This window comes from Pongo abelii, chromosome 2 (assembly GCF_028885655.2).
Source record: "Pongo abelii isolate AG06213 chromosome 2, NHGRI_mPonAbe1-v2.0_pri, whole genome shotgun sequence".
Classification (NCBI taxonomy): Eukaryota; Metazoa; Chordata; class Mammalia; order Primates; family Hominidae; genus Pongo; species Pongo abelii.
This window is the reverse complement of record NC_085928.1, coordinates 68804618-68827543: the sequence shown is the minus strand read 5'-3', so window position 1 is coordinate 68827543 and position 22926 is coordinate 68804618. Positions and strand designations below refer to the sequence as shown.

General features: G+C 49.9%; 2 protein-coding genes across 6 annotated transcripts; one reads left to right on the top strand and one right to left on the bottom strand.

Annotated features, from left to right (window-relative positions):
- The first annotated feature begins 63 nt into the window (after positions 1-63).
- On the top strand, positions 64-12647 carry CRELD1 (cysteine rich with EGF like domains 1). 2 transcript variants are annotated; one of them, XM_009238713.4, is made up of 11 exons: positions 64-143; positions 711-903; positions 1126-1208; positions 6664-6774; positions 7119-7210; positions 8465-8641; positions 8725-8820; positions 10429-10512; positions 10693-10788; positions 10997-11131; positions 11978-12647. In XM_009238713.4, exons 2-11 carry the CDS (start codon positions 730-732, stop codon positions 12190-12192), a joined length of 1263 nt encoding a protein of 420 aa, XP_009236988.2. In that variant the 5' UTR covers positions 64-143; positions 711-729; the 3' UTR covers positions 12193-12647. The 2 variants fall into 2 exon arrangements, with proteins under 2 accessions (XP_009236988.2, XP_002813505.2); XM_002813459.6 differs by having other exon boundaries at positions 75-211.
- Positions 12648-13159: 512 nt separating this feature from the next.
- Positions 13160-21738, bottom strand: PRRT3 (proline rich transmembrane protein 3). Of its 4 annotated transcripts, none has more exons than XM_024245028.3 (5): positions 21537-21738; positions 17230-17781; positions 16707-16989; positions 16364-16519; positions 13160-15608 (listed from the first exon to the last, which is right to left on the bottom strand). In XM_024245028.3, the coding sequence occupies exons 2-5, from the start codon at positions 17722-17724 to the stop codon at positions 13834-13836; spliced, it is 2709 nt and encodes a 902-aa protein (XP_024100796.3). In that variant the 5' UTR covers positions 17725-17781; positions 21537-21738; the 3' UTR covers positions 13160-13833. The 4 variants fall into 4 exon arrangements, with proteins under 4 accessions (XP_024100796.3, XP_054407721.2, XP_002813497.3 ...); XM_054551746.2 differs by having other exon boundaries at positions 16707-16986; XM_002813451.5 differs by having other exon boundaries at positions 16707-17781; positions 21537-21734.
- Between the last annotated feature and the right edge of the window lie 1188 nt (positions 21739-22926).

Genomic DNA, 22926 nt, shown 5'->3' with positions numbered 1-22926 from the left:
GCTCGGTGCCGCCTCTGGTTGGCTGGCGTGGGGTGACGTAATGGCACATGGCCCGTCGCCATTGGCTGGGCGGCAAGCTCCGCCCCCTGGACTGCGGCGCGGGTGGGGGTTGTACGTTTTACGCAGGCTGTAGCAGCGACGCGGTGAGGAGACGGCCCACGGCGCCCGCGGACTGGGGCGGTCGCTTCTTCCTTCTCCGTGGCCTACGAGGGTCTGGATCCTTCTCTGCCGGCTCGTGGGCCGTGGCTTTGCCCTTCTGCGAGGCCCTGAATCTGACCCCTTCCCTTCGTATCCGGATCCGGGCTCCTCCCCCCAAGCCCGCGGTTCCGGACACCTCCCCCAAGACAACCCCTCTGGCCTTTTCTCCTTCAGTACTTGGAATCTGATCTCTTCTCCCTAATTCTGCGGATCCGGCCCCTAATATCCTTTATCAGACCTTCAAACAAGAGGCTGACTTCTGCCCCCTTGTCAAGGAGCGAGGCCACTTTCCTCTCCACCCCATACTAACGAGGATAACTTATTTCTCTTCTGGAATTGCATCTTATGCTCCTTTCCCCACCCATCCCCACAGCCCCTGCAATACCCAGTTTGGCCTTTTTTGCTTGTAATAACGCAGATCCCAGCGCCACGGCACCTCAGAACAGACCTTTTTCTTTCTCGCGTGGGGCCTGACTCCTTCAGTGAAGCCTCTCCACGCCCTCTATCTGCAGGTCCCCAGCCTGGGTAAAGATGGCCCCACGGCCCCCGAAGGGCCTGGTCCCGGCTGTGCTCTGGGGCCTGAGCCTCTTCCTCAACCTCCCAGGCCCCATCTGGCTCCAGCCCGCTCCACCTCCCCAGTCTTCTCCCCCGCCTCAGCCCCATCCGTGTCATACCTGCCGGGGACTGGTTGACAGCTTTAACAAGGTGGGTGCACCGGCAGCCTCGTTGGAGGGGAACACAGCGATTTAGAGTGGGGAACTCTGGGATGCAAATCTGTGTGGATTCAAGTTTCATCTTGGTTTCTTACTAGTTGTATGGCCCTAGGCAGGTTGCCGTTCTGTGCCTCAGTTTCCTGGTCAGTAGAACAGTGAAGTGCTAGCATGTGCCAGGCAATGTACTTAGCTGTTACTAATTTTCTGTTTCCAGGGCCTGGAGAGAACCATCCGGGACAACTTTGGAGGTGGAAACACTGCCTGGGAGGAAGAGAAGTTGTCCAAATACAAAGACAGGTAAGGGGCTGCTGGGGGAAGGGGTGTATATTCCCCTCCCCGCCAAATCTCTGCTCTACTGGTGTAGGACTAGGAACTCTTGGGGGGTACTTATTCATTCAACAAATAGCACTGAACATCTATAGTATAGCAGTAAACAAGGCAAGCAAAATCCCCCCTTCCTGGAGCTCACATTCTAGTAGAGAAGACAAGCAGTGAATGAGTGGGTGAATAATATTATGTCAGATGAAGAACAAACAGTGAAGCACGGTAGACTGCAGGACGGTGGGAGGCAAGGTGTTCAAGGTTTGGCATTTGAACAGAGAGACATGAAGTGAAGAAGCGAACTATGTGACAGGGAGGGAATTGGGCAGAGGATATGACTGAGCTTGGTGTATTCAAGAAGTGGCTGGAGTGGAGTGAGCCAAGGGGAAAGTGATAGAAGGTGAAGGCAGAGGCTTAAGCCTTGAAGGCTACAGAAAAGAGTTTAGATTTTTTTCGGAGTGTAATGGGAAGCTCTTGGAAGGTTATGAGCAGAAAAAGTGATACTGTCTTCTTTATACCTTTAAAGATTACTCACACTGCTATGTAGCAAACAGACTGTAAGGGGCAAGGGTGGAGGAAGCAGGGAGACCAGTTTGGGAGGCAAGTGCATCATCTAGGCATGAAGGCAACACAAGCTAGTGTGGTGTCTAGTGGAGGACATGGTGAAGGGGTCACAGTCTGGGTATATTTTGCAGAGAGAACAATAGGACCTGGTGATAGATTCACTATGGGTATAGAGAAACAGTAGAATAAAAGATGCTTACTAGATTTTGGGCCTGAGCAACTGGGTGAATAGTGCAGCTGTTTTCTAAGATGGTGAGATGAGAAACCGAGAAGGTTTAGGGGAGGGGTGGGATGTGGTATTCTTTGAACGTATTGGGCTGAAATGTCCATTAGACATCCAGGTAGACTCCATACAAATCTGGAATTCAGAAAAGAGTAGGAATTGGAAACAGGAATTTGAGAGTTGTCATTATATAGTCAGTATGTAAAGAAAGCCACGGGAAGGATACAGAAAGCCATTATATAGTCAGCATATATATAATACAGAAAGCCATTATATAGTCAGTATATATATAATACAGAAAGCCATTATATAGTCAGTATATATATAATACAGAAAGCCATTATATAGTCGGCATATATATAATACAGAAAGCCATTATATAGTCGGCATATATATAATACAGAAAGCCATTATATAGTCGGCATATATATAATACAGAAAGCCATTATATAGTCAGTATATATATAATACAGAAAGCCATTATATAGTCAGTATATATATAATACAGAAAGCCATTATATAGTCAGCATATATATAATACAGAAAGCCATTATATAGTCGGCATATATATAATACAGAAAGCCATTATATAGTCGGCATATATATAATACAGAAAGCCATTATATAGTCAGCATATATATAATACAGAAAGCCATTATATAGTCAGTATATATATAATACAGAAAGCCATTATATAGTCAGCATATATATAATACAGAAAGCCATTATATAGTCAGCATATATATAATACAGAAAGCCATTATATAGTCAGCATATATATAATACAGAAAGCCATTATATAGTCAGCATATATATAATACAGAAAGCCATTATATAGTCGGCATATATATAATACAGAAAGCCATTATATAGTCAGCATATATATAATACAGAAAGCCATTATATAGTCGGTATATATATAATACAGAAAGCCATTATATAGTCGGTATATATATAATACAGAAAGCCATTATATAGTCGGCATATATATAATACAGAAAGCCATTATATAGTCGGTATATATATAATACAGAAAGCCATTATATAGTCAGTATATATATAATACAGAAAGCCATTATATAGTCAGCATATATATAATACAGAAAGCCATTATATAGTCGGCATATATATAATACAGAAAGCCATTATATAGTCAGCATATATATAATACAGAAAGCCATTATATAGTCGGTATATATATAATACAGAAAGCCATTATATAGTCGGTATATATATAATACAGAAAGCCATTATATAGTCGGTATATATATAATACAGAAAGCCATTATATAGTCAGCATATATAAAATACAGAAAGCCATTATATAGTCGGTATATATATAATACAGAAAGCCATTATATAGTCAGTATATATATAATACAGAAAGCCATTATATAGTCGGCATATATATAATACAGAAAGCCATTATATAGTCGGCATATATATAATACAGAAAGCCATTATATAGTCAGTATATATATAATACAGAAAGCCATTATATAGTCGGCATATATATAATACAGAAAGCCATTATATAGTCAGCATATATATAATACAGAAAGCCATTATATAGTCGGCATATATATAATACAGAAAGCCATTATATAGTCGGCATATATATAATACAGAAAGCCATTATATAGTCGGCATATATATAATACAGAAAGCCATTATATAGTCGGCATATATATAATACAGAAAGCCATTATATAGTCGGCATATATATAATACAGAAAGCCATTATATAGTCAGTATATATAATACAGAAAGCCATTATATAGTCAGTATATATATAATACAGAAAGCCATTATATAGTCGGTATATATATAATACAGAAAGCCATTATATAGTCGGTATATATATAATACAGAAAGCCATTATATAGTCGGTATATATATAATACAGAAAGCCATTATATAGTCAGTATATATATAATACAGAAAGCCATTATATAGTCGGTATATATATAATACAGAAAGCCATTATATAGTCGGCATATATATAATACAGAAAGCCATTATATAGTCGGCATATATATAATACAGAAAGCCATTATATAGTCGGCATATATATAATACAGAAAGCCATTATATAGTCAGTATATATATAATACAGAAAGCCATTATATAGTCAGTATATATATAATACAGAAAGCCATTATATAGTCGGTATATATATAATACAGAAAGCCATTATATAGTCGGTATATATATAATACAGAAAGCCATTATATAGTCGGTATATATATAATACAGAAAGCCATTATATAGTCGGTATATATATAATACAGAAAGCCATTATATAGTCGGCATATATATAATACAGAAAGCCATTATATAGTCAGTATATATATAATACAGAAAGCCATTATATAGTCGGCATATATATAATACAGAAAGCCATTATATAGTCGGCATATATATAATACAGAAAGCCATTATATAGTCGGCATATATATAATACAGAAAGCCATTATATAGTCGGCATATATATAATACAGAAAGCCATTATATAGTCAGTATATATATAATACAGAAAGCCATTATATAGTCGGTATATATATAATACAGAAAGCCATTATATAGTCGGCATATATATAATACAGAAAGCCATTATATAGTCGGCATATATATAATACAGAAAGCCATTATATAGTCGGCATATATATAATACAGAAAGCCATTATATAGTCAGTATATATATAATACAGAAAGCCATTATATAGTCAGTATATATATAATACAGAAAGCCATTATATAGTCAGCATATATATAATACAGAAAGCCATTATATAGTCAGCATATATATAATACAGAAAGCCATTATATAGTCAGTATATATATAATACAGAAAGCCATTATATAGTCAGTATATATATAATACAGAAAGCCATTATATAGTCAGTATATATATACAATACAGAAAGCCATTATATAGTCAGTATATATATAATACAGAAAGCCATTATATAGTCAGTATATATATAATACAGAAAGCCATTATATAGTCAGCATATATATACAATACAGAAAGCCATTATATAGTCAGCATATATATAATACAGAAAGCCATTATATAGTCAGTATATATATAATACAGAAAGCCATTATATAGTCAGTATATATATAATACAGAAAGCCATTATATAGTCAGTATGTAAAGAAAGGCATGGGAAGGATACAGAAAGCCGAGCCCTGAGCCCTCCAGCTTTTCAAAGTCAAATGGAAGAGGAGTCAGCAAAGGCTCAGAGTTAGACCTGGTTGTCGGTTCTTAACCTCTCAGAGCCACAGTTTCTTCACCTGTAAAATGGGGATATTAATACCTGGTTTGCCTATTTCATAGAAGTGTGGAAAAGGCTTAACTGGGATGCCCACTAGAAATAAAGGTTTTGTTATTATGTAACATTGGTCATTTTCTCTTTTCCTGCGCCGGGCCTGAGTTTCCTCATTCAGGAATGAGGGGATTGGCTAAGACAACCCCAGAGGCACTTCCAGCTTTGTAATGGCTCCTGCATTGCTTGCTTTTTTAAATCACCTCCTATATGCCAGGCACTGTGCCAGACCCTTTAAATACAGGATATAAGACATCAAATATTTATATATGTGTGTATATATATACATATATATATATATTTAATTGTGGTAAAATACACATAAAAAATTTCCCATTGAAGACATTTAATAACATTTACAATGTTGTGCAGCCATCACCACTATGTAGTTCCAGAACATTTTCATTACCCACCCCCCGCAAAAAATCCTATACCTATTATACAGCCACTCCCCGTTCTCCCCTTCCCTCGGCTCTTGGCAATCACTAATTTGAGTTAGTCAAGCAGAAATTATGGATTTGCTGATTTCATTGGAATCATAAAATATGTGGCTTTTTGTGTCTGGCTAGTTTCACTTAGCATAATGTTTTCAAGGTTCACCCATACCGTAGCATATATCAATACTTATTCCTTTTTATGGCTGAATAATATTCTCATTTGGCTGTACCACATTTTGTTTATCCATGCATCAGTTGATGGATATCTGCATTGTTTCTACCTTTTGGCTGTTGTGAATAGTGCTGCTATGAACATTGTGTACAAGTTTTCGTTTGAACACCTGTTTTCCATTCTTTTGGGTCTGTATCCAGTAGTGGAATTGGTGGGTCCTATGGCAATTCCATGTTTTACTTATTGAGGAACTGCTTTTCCACAGTGGTGATGCCATTTTGTATTCCCACCTGCAGTGTGGGAGGATTCTAATTTCTCCACATCCCTGCCAACACTTGTTATAGGATGTATTTTTAGCCATATCTACCCAGCAAGGGTATTATATTCCATTGCTCAGATGCAGGAACTGATGTATGTTACAAGAAACCTGCAGGGAAGGTATTGTCGTCCCCATTTTACAGATGACAAAACAAAGAGGTTCAGAGAGGTTAAGTGACTTGCCCAAGGTCCACTGGATAGGTTCAAATCTACCACTAGATTTGAACCCAGGTCTCTCTGCTTCCCAGAACCATGACCCCTTCCATTATACCTCATGGCCTCTCCTTTGATATTTTCACTGCACGTGGAAGGGTGGAGAGAGACCTGAGGAGGGTGGTGGGTGGGGTGGGGCGTGTTTCCCACCAGCCCTGCCCTATCTGGTCAGTGAGACCCGCCTGGTAGAGGTGCTGGAGGGTGTGTGCAGCAAGTCGGACTTCGAGTGCCACCGCCTGCTGGAGCTGAGTGAGGAGCTGGTGGAGAGCTGGTGGTTTCACAAGTGAGTGGCAAGGGGGCCTTCCCTGGGAGTGGGTCACAGGTGGGGCCTGGTGACAAGGCCTTGATTTGGCCAAGAAGCACGGGGGTGCATGCTGGGGCCCATGTCCTGGTTCTGCTCCTTCCAAACCCAGATCTGCTAAGGACTTGCCGGGGGACTTGCGCTCCACTTTGAGCCTCAGTTCACCCTTCTGCCAAATGGGGAAAGGGCATTGGTCAGATGGCCTTTTGGGTCTTATGTCCAAGCTGGGTTGAATCACAGATTCAGGCATGGGGGAATGGGAACAGCACTTCTGACACTATCTCAGTGCCTCCTCCCCACCTCCCTCCACCCTGCCCCTGCCTCAGGCAGCAGGAGGCCCCGGACCTCTTCCAGTGGCTGTGCTCAGATTCCCTGAAGCTCTGCTGCCCCGCAGGCACCTTTGGGCCCTCCTGCCTTCGTGAGTTTTTCATTGCTCTTGGGGATGGGAGGGGACCGCCGAGTCCAGGGATCCAGTCCTGGCTCTGTCCCTAGTTCGCTGTGTGAACTCAGGCTACTCAGATAAACTTCTCTGGACCTCAGTTCTTGCCCACCTCACAGGGCTGGGGAGATGGGCAAATCAGTGGGGAAAGGCTTGGAGAAAGCACAGGGGCTAGACTGAGTCAGATGCAGTATGGTTATCATCATGTATTAAAGAAATGATAGATCTCCCAGCCCCTTCATTTCCCATGCCAGATCGGACTATGGTACCTTCCTGGGGAGGGGCGTGTGTTGCCCTGGAGCCCCCATGATCGCCATCCATCCTCACACACAGTCCTGGCACAAGAGCTGAACTTACTACCAGCCTCTTTTAGAGCAGTCTTTCCTGAAGCTACAGATAAAGAGCTAGCTACAAAGATGGCAAATTCAGTCTTTGTAAAAGAAAATATTGGCTGGGCTCGGTGGCTCACACCTGTAATCCCAACACTTTGGGAGGCCGTGGTGGGCGGATCATGAAGTCAGGAGATCGAGACCATCCTGGCTATCATGGTGAAACACTGTCTCTACTAAAAAATACAAAAAATTAGCCGGGCGTGGTGGCAGGCGCCTCTAGTCCCAGCTACTCGGGAGGCTGAGGCAGAAGAATGGCATGAACCCGGGAAGCGGAGCTTGCAGTGAGCCGAGATCATGCCACTGCACTCCAGCCTGGGCGACAGAGCGAGACTCTGTCTCAAAAAAAAAAAAGAAAAAAAAAATATTTGGTGCAGTGGCTCGTACCTGTAAACCCAGCACTTTGGGAGGCTGAGGCAGGAGGATCACTTGAGGCCAGGAGTTTGAGAGACCAGCCTGGGTAACATAGCAAGACCCTGTCTCTTAAAAAAAAAAAAATAGTAGGGCATGGTGGTGCAGCCTGTTGTCCCCCTAGGCTGAGGTGGGAGGATTGCTTGAGCCCAGGAGTTCGAGGCTACAGTGAGCTATGATCACGTCATTGCCTGGGAAACAGAGCGAGACCCTGTCACTAAAAATAAATAAATAAATAAATAAAAGGTTTGTAAAATCTAATTGTTCCACAAGAGGAAATTGGTTAAGTAAATATCAGTTTTATGACAAAATATTATGTCATTAAAATTAATTTTCTTCTCCAAAAATGTTTACTGATATGCAGAGCAGAAAATATTATCTTGTATATCAAGGTTGTATAGATGACCTCACCTGGTTTGGTGTCTTCCCACAGCCTGTCCTGGGGGAACAGAGAGGCCCTGTGGTGGCTACGGGCAGTGTGAAGGAGAAGGGACACGAGGGGGCAGCGGGCACTGTGACTGCCAAGCCGGCTACGGGGGTGAGGCCTGTGGCCAGTGTGGCCTTGGCTACTTTGAGGCAGAACGCAACGCCAGCCATCTGGTATGTTCGGGTAGGTAGCCAAAAGGTGTGGCACTGGGCAGGGGCAGATGGGGCACCTGCCTGCCCATCCTCATGCTGCCCCATTCTACCCAGCTTGTTTTGGCCCCTGTGCCCGATGTTCAGGACCTGAGGAATCAAACTGTTTGCAATGCAAGAAGGGCTGGGCCTTGCATCACCTCAAGTGTGTAGGTAAGTGGGGCCCTAGCTAGGTCTGGGAAGATGGTCAGGGGCCTGGGCTTGGTCCTTCATTCTCTCAACACAAGCCTGGGCTAGACTAGCCTAGGCCCCACCTTCATGGAGATCTCAACCTGGCTGGGCAGGCAGAAAAGTAACCAGATACTTACAGTCCGCTACACAGGTACTGTGTAGTATAGTCCCTATGTACAGTGAGAGATGCTTCTGATCTAGTTCAGTGGAAATGGTGATGGGGAATCAGGAAAGGCTTCTTGGAGGAGGTGTTACTTTGGCCAAGTCTTAAAAATTGAGGAAGGGGCTGGGCGCAGTGGCTCACGCCTGTAATCCCAGCACTTTGGGAGACCAAGGCAGGCAGATCACAAGGTCAGGAGATCGAGACCATCCTGGCTAACATGGTGAAACCCTGTCTCAACTAAAAATACAAAAAATTAGCTGGGCATGGTGGCGGGTGCCTGTAGTCCCAGCTACTCAGGAGGCTGAGGCAGGAGAAGGGCATGAACCTGGGAGGTGGAGCTTGCAGTAAGCCGAGATCGTGCCACTGTACTCCAGTCTGGGCAACAGAGGGAGACTCCATCTCAAAAAAAAAAAAAAAAAAAATTGAAGAAGGGTTGGCCAGGAGAATGAGGACATTGAACTTGGGGTCAGGAAACCTGGGTTCAAGACTTGGTTTGGTCCCAGCCTAGCCACTTATATAGACTAGAGTAAAGGCTAAGCTGCTGTAACAAAAATCCCCAAAAGACTGTGGCTTAAAGAATATAGAGGTTGGCCGGGTGTGGTAGCTCACTCATGCCTCTAATCCCAGCACTTTGGAAGGCCGAAGGTGGGGTGGATCACCTGAGGTCAGGAGTTCGAGACCAGCCTGGCCAACATGGCAAAACCCTGTCTGTACTAAAAATACAAAAATTAGCCAGGCATGGTGGCAGGTGCCTGTAATCCCAGCTACTCGGGAGGCAGAGGCAGGAGAGTCACTTGAATCCAGGAGGCAGAGGTTGCAGTGAGCCAAGATCACACCATTGCACTGTAGCGTGGGTGACAAGAGCGAAACTCTATCTCAAAAAAAAAAAAAAAAGAATCTAGAGGGTAGAGGTTTATTTTTTTTCTCATATTACAGTCCCAAAGTGAGAAGTCCAGGCTGGCAAGCGAGCTCTGCTAGTCACAATCATTCCAGTACCCAGATTATTCCTGTAACTTACTGCACAATCATCCCCTTGGGCGTTGTCTGCATGGTTGAAGCTGAGTCCTGGGCATCTCCATGTCCCACGTGCCAGCACTCAGGAAGGGAGAAGGGAAAGAAAGTGCATTGAGGAGTCGAAGCATTGTTTTAAGACCAAGCTAACAGTGGAGCTCATCACTCCTGTTTACATCCTGTTGGCCAGAACTCAATCACAGGGACACACTTAGCTTCAAGACAGGTTGGAAAATGTGGTCTCCGGCTGGGCAGCCTGAAGTCTAGCTAGTCTGCTTCTATATTGGTAGACAGCTTGCAGTCTCTGCCATACCATTTAATCCCAGGCAAGACCAAAGACCATTCCCCAACGGCTCTGGCCTCAGCTTCCCTACTAAATAGGGATTGAAATTCTCACCCTGCTCACCTCTCTGCAGACATTGACGAGTGTGGCACAGAGGGAGCCAACTGTGGAGCCGACCAATTCTGCGTGAACACTGAGGGCTCCTATGAGTGCCGAGGTCAGTGTCTACTTCTGCAGAGGAGGGGATGTGAGGAGGGGAGGAAGAGCTGCTCCACACCTGTCCCTCCAAACTCTCCCCTTCTCAGGCTTCAGAGCACCCCCAGGCCTCCTCTTCTGGAGCGTGGCTCCCCTGGGCCTAGGTGCACATCTCACCCTCATCTTTCTCTCCTCTCTCCAGACTGTGCCAAGGCCTGCCTAGGCTGCATGGGGGCAGGGCCAGGTCGCTGTAAGAAGTGTAGCCCTGGCTACCAGCAGGTGGGCTCCAAGTGTCTCGGTGAGTCTCCTGCTGGTGGGACACAGGCACCTGGGAGTGCCTCACCCAGCATGAATGGTGAAGAGGCCGGAATATGGGCAGGCGGGGGAAGGAAGGGTGGAATGTTGCCTGGGCAAGGGCAGAGGGGAGTGTTGAGAGATAGACAAGATGGAGTTAGGGTGCTGCGTGGGGGGCCCTAGCAGGACTCTGACCCCTCCCTCCCCTCAAGATGTGGATGAGTGTGAGACAGAGGTGTGTCCAGGAGAGAACAAGCAGTGTGAAAACACCGAGGGCAGTTATCGCTGCATCTGTGCTGAGGGCTACAAGCAGATGGAAGGCATCTGTGTGAAGGAGCAGATCCCAGGTGAGCCCTGGGGCGGGAGAGGGGAGGTCCTCATTCAAAGAGAAGGCAGGCAAGCCCCTTTCTCAGGTAGCAGTGGCAGCTCCAGGCCCTGCCCCACCCCTACTGCCACCCAGCCCCCCCGGAGGCTGCACTGAGACTGGGCTCTACGTCTGATATCCAGGTTGGCTCTCAGCAGCCTTATACCTTCCAGGGTACAAAGGGAATCAGACTTGGCATCAAATCAGTCTGCCTCCTTAACCTGTTTCCTCATCCATCCAATGGGACCAGTGTTTTCCCTGGCCTGCTGAGAGCTGTCCTAGGCCAGGGGTGTGGTGAGATGCAGATTAATCACAACGATGATGGCAGGGACCATTTCCCCAGCAATTACTGTGTCAGATGCTGTTCTAGGTGCATTCCTCATCTTAACTTATTAACCCCTGAAACAACCCAACGCTGGAGGTTGGGTTCTCATCCCCATTCTACATATGTAAAAATGAAGATGCAGAGAGATGAAGCTACTTTCCCAGGGCTATATGGCAAGCAAGTTGCAGAGCTGGGATCCCAATCCAGACAGTCTGACCGTGGAACGAGACTCATACATGTAATAAATGCTCTGCCCCCAACTTGTCTACCACATGGCCTTGGCGAGTCCAACCCCTTTACCTCTCTGAGCCTCTTTCCCATTTAGTGAGACAGGGATGGTAACTGCCCCTTGCAGAGTGGTTTTGAGCAGTAAATGTTGTGTGCCTGGCTTGCTGGGCAGGCCTGGTGGCCATGATGATCAGGTGTGTGGGAGTTCTGGGGAAACTCAAGAACTACCACGAACAGGGATACAAGTGCCAGGCTGCATCTCTTGCTCCTCTGCAGAGTCAGCAGGCTTCTTCTCAGAGATGACAGAGGACGAGTTGGTGGTGCTGCAGCAGATGTTCTTTGGCGTCATCATCTGTGCACTGGCCACGCTGGCTGCTAAGGGCGACTTGGTGTTCACCGCCATCTTCATTGGGGCTGTGGCGGCCATGACTGGCTACTGGTTGTCAGAGCGCAGTGACCGTGTGCTGGAGGGCTTCATCAAGGGCAGATAATCTCGGCCACCACTTGTAGGATCTCCTCCCACCCACGCTGCCCCCAGAGCTTGGGCTATCCTCCTGCTGGACACTCAGGACAGCTTGGTTTATTTTTGAGAGTGGGGTAAGCACCCCTACCTGCCTTACAGAGCAGCCCAGGTACCCAGGCCCAGGCAGAGAAGGCCCCTGGGGTAAAAAGTAGCCCTGAAGGTGGATACCATGAGCTCTTCACCTGGCGGGGACTGGCAGGCTTCACAATGTGTGAATTTCAAAAGTTTTTCCTTAATGGTGGCTGCTAGTGAGCTTTGGCCCCTGCTTAGGATGAGGGGGTCCTCATAGGGGTGGGGCCATCACAGCCCCCTCCTGCCAGCTGCATGCTGCCAGCTCCTGTTCTATGTTCACCACATCCCCACCCCCCATTGCCACTTATTTATTCATCTCAGGAAATAAAGAAAGGTCTTGGAAAGTTAAAAGGCTTCAGTCTTACTACCTGTCCCACCACCCCCACCTCAGGGAAATTTTCTAGAATCCTGGGAAATTGAGGGGTTCTTTGATGGTGAGTGGAGAAAAGATAGAGGAGAAGGTTGCCCCTGAAGTGCTGTTAGGAGAAGGAGGATAGAGGAATCAGCCTTAGGAGGGTTCCATGCCAGCTGTCATTTGGCAGAGGACCCTGGACAGATGACTTTTGCCTCTGAACTTCACTCTTCTCTTTCCTCAAATGGGCTTCATAATGCTTTCCACTCAAGCTTAACATGAGAATTAAATGAGGTGATAAACGTGAAGACCTGGACAGTACACAACAGATGTTCAATAAAAGTGTGGTCGCCATTATGACCAGAGCCTCCAAGCCTCAAGCAACCTTTCCTCGGAGTCCTCCTCTCCGTCCAATACACAGGACTTAGAATGACTGGGAGGCAGGGCCTCCAGTCTCTCCTTCCTCCTATGAGTACAGGATCCTGGCATGGCCAGAGGGAAGCATGAGCCAAGTCCTAAGGGTTTATTTCTTTGGCACAAAGAGGACAATCTAGACAAGCCAGGCTCATCACTTCACGTTGGGGAGTCTGGGACAACTGCTCCCTGTTCTTCATGCCCGAATCCATGCACACCCAACCCTGTATTCCGCATAAGACACGGCCTCTGTGCAAAATGCCGGCTGAAAAAAAATACAAATATTAAAAGCAAAAAACGGCACGGGGGTGGGGTGAGTTCAAACCTGGCTGTCCCCCGGGGGTTGCCGTCAGGTAGAGGCCTGGGGATGCCTTTTTTTTTTTTTTTTTTTTTTTTGAGACGGAGTCTCACTCTGTCACCCAGGCTGGAGTGCAATGGCGTGGTCTCGGCTCACTGCAACCTCTGCCTCTCGAGTTCAAGCGATTCTCCTGCTTCAGCCTCCCGAGTAGCTGGGACTACAGGCGTGTGCCACCTGGCTAATTTTTTTGTATTTTTAGTAGAGACGAGGGTTTCACTATGTTCGAGACCAGGAGGCTGGTCTCGAACTCCTGACCTCGTGATCCACCCACCTCGGCCTCCCAAAGTGCTGGGATTCCTGGCGTGAGCCACCGCGCCCGGCCAGGATGCCCATTTTTTAAAGGCTCAACTGTCCAAGTAGGCCATGCCATATGGGCATCGGGCAGGGTCCTGGCCCTGCGTCAGGACCGCTCCTCAAAGCTCGATGGTATCACTGGAGGCGCTGCGGGATTCCCCAGGCTTGCCGCGCGGGTGGACCTCTCCCTGGCCGTCCCCCGGCCGAGCGGCGGTAGAGTCAGGGGCTGGGGTCGGGGCAGGCAGTAGCTGTACCGTGCTGGGCAACTCATCTAGGGGCAGACTGTCCACTGATGACAGCCCGTGGCGCCAGGGGTTCCAACTGATCTTGAGTGAGCCCCTGGAGAAGCTGTCCAGGGAGCTGCCAGAAGCCGCAGCGGCTGCCCCGTCGGGTTCTTCCACTACGTGCTGTGGGACCGGCCCGCGCACGCGCACGTCGCTGAGCGACCTGCAGCGGCCGCGGAGGAGCGAGGAGCCAGCGTCGTCTAGCTCGGCTTTGGGATGGCTGCCCCGGCGAGGCCGCAGAGCGCCTCCAGGCGGCGGGGAAGCCAGGCCGCGGAGGCCGCAGCGCTGGAACACACTGTCTCGCACCAGGTGCTCGCGGAAGAGCGCGGCGTCGATGCTGCGGCTCAGGTTGATGGGCGATGGCGGCCGCAGATCCAGCTCGCTCAGAGATGGCGCCGGTCCCACACCGTTGCGAGACAGTCCCGGGCCACCCTGGGGTCCGCGACCCAACGACGCAGCCGAGCCCCAGGCGCCTGAACTGGGCGTGGCCAGCTGCCCACTCTCCGCCGGGTTGCGGATGAGGCTCTTGCCGATGTCCAAGCTGCCTGCACCAACGTTGCTGGGCCCTGCATAGCAGTTATTGGGTCGCTCCGGCACCTCGCTCTTGCCCGACGGCGCCGGGCACGCCAGACGCATCAGTTTAGCCCAGCAAGCGTGCTCCGTGGGCGGCCTGGGTCTCGCGGCAGCCACCGCGGCCAACGCCAGGGCCAGCGCCCATGTCAGCTCCAGGAGGCGCAGCCAGAAGTGGACACCCCACCAGGCCCACGAGAAGCGGCCCACGCGGCCTGGGCCCGGGTACAGCCAGAGCGCAGCCGCCAGCTGCAAGCCGCTAGCCAGCAGCCCCAGCGCGCCCGCCACGGCCAACAGCCGAGGGCCCGGGCTGGCATCCCAGCCCCGTGGGCCGTCCAGCAGGCGGCGACGGCACAGGCAGAGCGTGCCCAGAGCCACGGCCGCGCCCCAGGCGCACGACAAGCCCTGCGTCAGGAGGTTGACCACAGACCATGTGGACAGCAGGTCTGTCGCGAGCAACCCTACACCATGCACCAACGCCACTGCTCCCAGCAGGAGTGGGTTTTGCAGCGGTGGCGGCAGCCCCGCGCCCAGGCCGAGCAGAGTCAGGGCCGCCAGCGCTGTGAGCAGCAAGGGGAAGGGCAGGTTGTAGAGCACCAGGCCCCCGCGAACACCCAGCCGCGCCTGCGAGCCGTAAGGGTCGGTAAGCATGTAGGCGGATCGCAGCCCCGAAGCCACAAGCACCAGCACCGCGGCCACCAATGCCAGCCGGGGCCCTGCTGGGGCGGCTGCCAGCGCAGCCAGCGCCAACAACGCGGGCAGCAGAAAAAGTACCCCCACCCCGTAGACGTGCAGCTCCCAGGAGAAGCTCAGGACCCGCCGAAGGGGGCCCCAGCGTAGCGGGGGTGCAGTGGCGTTGGCTGGGGGGCTGGAGGCTGGGGCTGAAGCCATGGAGCTGGCTGTGGGCTCCGGAGGGGGAGGCTGGCCCAGGGCTCGCTGCGTAGTGACTCGAATGAGGCCCCGGCGTGACGTCGAGGGGGCCTGGACTGGGGGTGCTGGGGGATGGCTTTGGGGGCGCCCCGGCCACTCTTCGGCTTCATCTGCAATTATAACAATATTAAAATAGCCATTTGAAAAGTGCTTTTGATTTTCTATCACCCTCTAGTGTGGCTGGCAAGTCATTTAACTTTTCCAAGCAAATCTGCAAAATGGAGATAACAGCACCTGCCTCACTGCGTTGTGAAGAAGATGAAATGTTTAGCCTGGTGACCAACATCCAGTAAGTGCTAAATGGATGTCAGCTATCATTTTTATTAATGCTACTATCAGGGAGGTAGTACCCCAGCAGTTCAACACATGGGCTGCATATTAGAATCTTCTGGAGACCAAGGAATAAGAATTTCTTGGGACGTGGCTGGGGCATTGGAATTTTTTTTTTTTTTTTTTTTTGACAGGTTCTCACTCTCATCCAGGCTGGTGTGCAGTGGTGCAATGCGGGCTCACTGCAGCCTTGACCTCCAGGTCAAGTGATCTCCCACCTCAGCCTCCGGAATAGCTGGGACTACAGGCATGTACCAGCATGCCCAACTAATTTTTATATATTTTTTTGTTCTAAACATATCCATGTTACATATTAGAACATTCTAGCCCCAAAAGGGCAAATGACTTCTCCCAGATTTCCCAGTGAATATGAATTTATTATCCTAGGTTGTTTGAAGGAGGCCCTGGGCAACTCCTTTAAGAAGGTGATTGTCTCCATTCATTCCCCACCCTCCACCCCTCACACACCCCCAACAGAGGTTCTCAGTTACTAGACAGAGCACTCCCTCTCCCCACACCGCAGCCATGCTCTCACCTGGCTGCAGGGCCCCCATGGGGCTCTCTGTTCGGTTTGCAGCTGGGCCAGGGTCTGAGGGACCAGGGATGAGAGACTTGGGGGTGCCTGGGGCCTCCACGGCTCCTCTCACCCGCTGTGGGGAGATGGGGTCTGCTCCATTCATTGCTGCTATCTCTGAAATGACAAAGCAGTCATCACCTTACCTGACCCTCCTATGGTCCTCCTAGTCCCTCAGGATTGAGTCACAATCACCCTCATTTGCCACAAAGAGGAAAATGAGACCTAGAGGGACCCAGGGTCAAACAAAATTGAGGCATCCAGCTGCCCCGGAACATCGCTCAGCATGCTCATTGATACCCACCTGGCTTAGATGGCCCATCAGGAGCCTCTGAGGCGGGTGGATCCGTGGGCTGGGGTCCTGGTGAATCCTTAGCATCAGGGAGGTCAGCCTGCTTGGGCGGGGGACCTGGGGAGCTGACTTCCCAGGACACCTCAGCGCCAGCCCTCTTGGGGGTCTCAACCGGCAGCTCCTCAGCAGGAGGAAGGCTTCTGGCCAATGCCAAGTCTGGCTGGGCCCCTGGCTCCTGAGAGTACACCACCTCAACTGGGGGTACCGAGCCAACATCAGGGGCTGCTGGATCCTGCTGGGTGAAGAGGGGGCCTTGAGCTGCCTCGTGGAAATGTTCCTCAAACCCACCCTGTCCTTCCAGCACTGGCCTCTTGACAGTACCTGAGTGGGGAAGAAGGGTGTGGGGTGGGCCCTGGTGGTCTGAGGGAGAAGTGGGTGGGACCCTGCTCTTAGTTTTGGCTTTCAGACCCTCATCTCTAGGTGGCCACTGTCCCTCTTGGCCTTCATGCTGCAGGGAGGGAGGAACTGTGGCTACCCTGAGTTGAAGTCTGGGAGTTGTGGGGATGAAACTGAGATGAGGGTGGCCCACTGGGTGGGGAGCCACTGCTTCTTGCTCCAAAAGCTCTTGTGAGTCCAGAGGTCCTGTCCACCTGTGGGAGCTTGGTCCTCGAGCCATCTGGAGGTCATCAGTTACTGGGAGTCGTTCTCTCCGAGCTCCTTGGGCTGCTTTGGGTCCGTACAGGGCTGGGCCAAGGGGAGAGGCTACAGACTTCTCAGGCATCTCTTCAGCAGGGGCGTGGCGGACATCAGAATTCCTGTGACTCTCAGCTCTGGGGTTCTCCAGGAAGACGTCAAAGGCCTGGGGCTCTGAGCCCACAGAGCCCTTAGGGTGGGCTCCAGGGATCATAGGGATTTCGGAGTTTTCAAGTGGCCTGGGAAAGCCCCGCCCCAGGGCAGGGCCAGTCCCCAGGAGTGGCAGCAGCAACAACAGCAGAAGGCCACATACACAGCCCCATGGGCTGGAGGCCATGGTCTACTCCGATGCCTGGGCCTAAAGCCCCCACCTTCCAGTCCTCACTGGATGAGCCTAAAAAAAAAACAGGGCATGGAATGACATGTGAGGGCTGGGGGCCCCCATGCCTTCCTCAAGGGGCTGGCAGGAAAGAAAAGCAACGCAAGGCAGCAGCTTCTCTGCTTTTAAAATTGCTGGACGTGGCACTTGCCCTGCTTTAAAACCTTCAGTGGCTCCCCATTTCCCTCAGGAAAGAACATAAACTCCTCTCCTGGCCTTCCAAGACCCTGGCCACCACAGGCTGTTCATCTGTCCTCCAACACTCACTGGACTGTGTGACTCCCATGCCTTTGCTTCTGCTGTTCTGTCAGCAGGGAATGCTCTCTCCCTTCCCCTTCACTTGCTGAAATCCTGTTTTTTTTTTTTTGAGACGGAGTCTTGCTCTGTCGCTCAGGCTGGAGTGCAGTGGCGTGATCTTGGCTCACTGCAACCTCCACCTCCCAGGTTCAAGTGATTCTCCTGCCTCAGCCTCCCGAGTAGCTGGGGTTACAGACATGTGCCACCACACTTGGCTAATTTTTATATTTTTAATAGAGATGGGGTTTCGCCATGTTGGCCAGGCTGGTCTTGAACTCCTGACCTCAGGTGATCCGCCCATCTTGGCCTCCTAAAGTGCTGGGATTACAGCCATGAGCCACTGCGCCCAGCCTGAAATGTTATTCCTAAAGGCCCACTTCAAAAATGAGAGAGGTGGAGAGGGAGAGGAATATGCACCGGCCTTTGGGGAGGGGCCTGAGTTTGAATCCCAGTGTCTTCATTTCCTGAGAGAGTCATTTTACCTCTCTGCGTCATAGTTTTCCCATCAGTAAAATGGGGATAATAAGCATGCCTAACTCAAGGGGGCTCTTATGAGACAAATAACCAAACACATATGGGCGAGGTTCATACCTGACGCTTGACAAGTATTAGAACCCTTTCACTTTTCCCTCTGTCCAGAAACCTTTCTGTCTCTCCATTCCCCTTAACTATTTCAACAAATAATTTGAACACACACTATGTGCCAGGCCCTCATGATAAAGCAGTGAACAAGACTGACGAGACTGCCCTGGTGAACGGCATTCTAGGGGAGAGACAGACAATCCATAATTTTAAATAAGATGAGCTATGAAGAAAATAAAACAGGGCTAAGAGATGGATGAGAGGCCATTTACATAGGGGTACCAGAATGTCCTCTCTGAGGTGACATTTAAGCTAAATGCTGAATAAGAAAGAGCTGCCGGGCGCGGTGGCCCACGCCTGTAATCCCAGCACTTTAGGAGGCCGAGGCGGGCGGATCATGAGGTCAGGAGATCGAGACCATCCTGGCTAATACAGCGAAACCGCGTCTCTACTAAAAATACAAAAAAAAAATTAGCGGGGCGTGGTGGTGGGCGCCTGTAGTCCCAGCTACTCGGGAGGCTAAGGCAGGAGAATGGTGTGAACCCGGGAGGCGGAGCTTGCAGTGAGCCGAGATCGTGCCACTGTACTCCAGCCTGGGCGACCGAATGAGACTCCGTCAAAAAAAAAAAAAAAAAAAGGGGAGGGAGGGAAAGAAGGAAGGAAGGAGTCAGCTGTTTGAACATTTGGGGAAAAGGCATTTGGCAGAGGGAACAGCAAGTACAGAGGCTCTGAGGCAGGAATGAGTTGGGTGAGTTCAAGAAATAAGAACAGGAGTGTGGGCTGGGCCCAGTGGCTCACGCCTGTAATCCCAGCACGTTGGGAGGCTGAGGCTGGTGTATCACTTGAGGTCAGGAGTTTGAGACCAGCCTGGCCAACATGGTGAAACCCCGTCTCTACTAAAAAATACAAAAAAATTAGCCAGGTGAGGTGGCACACACCTGTAATCTCAGCTACTCGGGAGGCTGAGGCAGGAGAATTGCTTGAACTCGGGAGGCAGAGGTTGCAGTGAGCTGAGATTGTGCCATTGCACTCCGGCCTGGGTGAGAGTCAGACTCTGTCTAAACAAAAAAGAACACGAGTGTGGCTGGAGCACAGGAAATGAATATCAGGAAGGCGGAGGTGAGGTCACAGGTGTCTTGTAGGCCATGACAGGGCACCTGAATTTTATTCCACATGCCACAGGCAGCTAGTGGGGATGGGAAGCACGGGGATGAAAAAGCCTTATTCGTGTTTTAAAAAACGGAGAGATGCCAGGTGCTGTGGCTCACACCTGTAATCCCAGCACTTTGGGAGGCCTAGGTGGGTGGATCGCTTGAGGTCAGGAGTTGGAGACCAGCCTGTCCAACATGGTGAAACCCCATCATTACTAAAAATACAAAAACTATCCAGGCATGGTGGCGTGTGCCTATAATCCCAGCTACGCGGAAGGCTGAGGCAGGAGAATCACTTGAACCCAGGAGGTGGAGGTTGTGGTGAGCCAAGATTGCACCACTGCACTCCAAACTGGGCGACAGAGCAAGACTCCATCTCAAAAAAAAAAAAAAAAAAAAAAAAAGGCGGGGGGGCAGGGGAGACAGGCCAGTGTAAACACCCAGGTAAGATAGGATGGTGGCTTGTTTCGGCTTAGACATTCCTCTTCCCGCCTTCCTTCCCTCATCTTCCTGGGCACTTGTCACCCTGGTCTGATTCTGTAATAATCTCCTGCCTCTTATTTCAAACCTGCAGCCTCCAGTATATACCTGGCCCCAGGTGGATATCCCCTAAAAGTTCCTGTTCTCGAGAGCCTGTCGGTGGGCCAGGGAGGCAGGAAGGGGCCCCACCACCAGGAGAGGGTTCATGGAGGGTGCGAGCGCTGAAGCCTGGGTGTGTTTGGCGGCAGAGGCCCTGCTCTTTTCCTCTCTGGGAAGCAGCTGTCCCCAAAGCTTCCCGGCTCTTAACCCATGGTGGCTCACAGACACCTTAAGAAGCCACTGAAAACCCCTGGTGCTCTCCCAGGGAAAAGACCCAGGCTCACCGAAAGTTGTGAACAATTTCAAGGGGTTCAAAGACCTTTGAGTCTCATCCTCCAAACTCAAGTTTAGACTCTGTCTTAAAGCCTTGTTAGTTCATTTCTCAAACATTCACGGAGCCCCGTGGGCTGCTCCTGGTCTAGGCTAGGTGCCGGGGGCCCAGAGACAGGGCTTTGCTCCAGGGTTGGGAGTAGGGGTGTGCTGAGAGGCCCCTAACACAGGTACTGGCTAAAAACAGTGCTCCTGTGTTTAGTTCTTCCCCAGTTAAGACTCCTGTGCTAAGCTTTGCAACACGTCATTCCGCCCTCCCAATACAAGGTGCGGTATTAGCCGTTTCACAGGGGGAAGAAACGGGGGTTCAGAAAGGGTGAGCAACTCCCCCAAGGTCACACAGCTGAGTGGACACAATCGGGGTTGTGAAACCCACGGAGGCTCATCTTCCACAGGAGGTCTAAAAAGCTTTGCCGAGAAAACGGCTGAATGGGGCCTCCAAAGATAAACATGCCATCTGCCTACCACTGCCAACCCAAGAGATGTGGGCACCTGCGGACAAGGCGGGGGCTTGCCCAGCCCTGGGCTCCCACTCTGCTGGAGAGGCTGTGGGGGGTGGCGGATCTCTCTGCCGCAGGGACTGGGGAGAGGCCGGCCTGGGGGCAGGGCGAGGCCGTTGCAGGGCAGCCTCGGAGCTGGTCCATCTCGGGTTACCTCTCCTCCTCCTCCTCCTCCTCCGTCTCCTCTCTCCCTGGCTCCGCGCCTTCCCGCAGTGTCCTGGATTGGGGTGGGCGCCGTGCAGGCCTGGTCGCCTGCGCCCGCGACGGGGGCAGCAGGCCACGCTCCCCGCCGGGGTCCCGCCATCGCCCCCTCCCTGGGCCAGCTCCTCACCTGCGCGCCGCAGCCCCCGTGTTCACCTTGCGCGCGTCCCTGCAGCCGCTCGCTGCGCCGCATCCTCCGAGATGCTCAGACTCGGCTAACAGAGCCCGGCGCTGCCGATCGCGAGCCCGCCCACAGGAGCGCAGCCCTGCTTAACTCTTTCCCCTTAGGGGTGGACTCTTCTCTCAACCCTGACTTCCCCTCGCTCAGGGATTCTCAGGGCTCAGAGTGGAACCGAGGTCATCTCTGAGAGATGTGGAAATGCCTTCTGCAGCATCCCTGAAAACGGGGCAGCTAGCCTCTACTTGCATACCTCATGGGACGGGGAGCTCACTACCTCTTTACATCCCTAAATCCTTTTAGGTAAATCCTACCTACAGCTTGGTATGTGTCCTTCAGATTCTTTTCAATGCACAGTTACATGTACATCTTAAATAGAAATGATGTCATACTGTACACATTTTTTTTTTTTTTGAGACAGAGTCTTGCTCTGTCGCCCAGGCTGGAGTGCAGTAGTGTGATCTCGGCTCACTGCAACCTCCACCTCCCAGGTTCAAGTGGTTCTCCTGCCTCAGCCTCCCTAGTAACTGGGATTATAGGCATGCAACACCATGCCTGGCTAATTTTTATATTTTTAGTGGAGACAGGGTTTCACCATGTTGGCCAGGGTGGTCTCGAACTCCTGACCTCAGGTGATCAGCCCGCCTTGGCCCCCCAAAGTGTTGGAATTACAGGCGTCAGCCACCATGCCCAGCCACCGTACACATTTCTGTAATTTGCCTTTTTCTCTTTCACTTTCCAATATATTCTGGCACATTTTTCATGTAAATATCTATAGATCTATATCATTTCTTGTATCCACTGTTGAGAATTCCAGCATATGGTCAGCTAGTTATTGTTCTTTATCCTGTCCCCTGTGATTGGACATAGGTTGTTTCTAGCCTTTTGCTCACAGGGATAATGGAGCAGGGGCCATTCCTTGCTTAACACATCACTGTGCACATACACTAGTGCACCTACCAGATAATTGCCTAGCCGAGGCATGGTAGTAAAATCTATGGGTCTGCATATGGGGCTGGTAGACACTGTCAAAATGTTCCTGGTCTTTCTTTGAACACCTCTTGATATACTAAACATCCACTATTAGGCTCAATTCTTTAGGAGAAATCCACACAGGAAATATATGTGGTTATCAAAAATGAGATAGGGCTGGGTGCAGTAGCTCACTCCTGTAATCCCAGCACTTTGGGAGGCCTAGAGAGGAGGATCATTTTGAGCCCAGGAGTTCAAGACCAGCATGGGCAAGATGGTGAGACTTTTTTTAATTTAAAAAAAAAAAAAAACTAACCGGGCGTGGTGGTACATGCCTGTAGTCCTACCTACTCCAGAGGCTGAGGCCGGA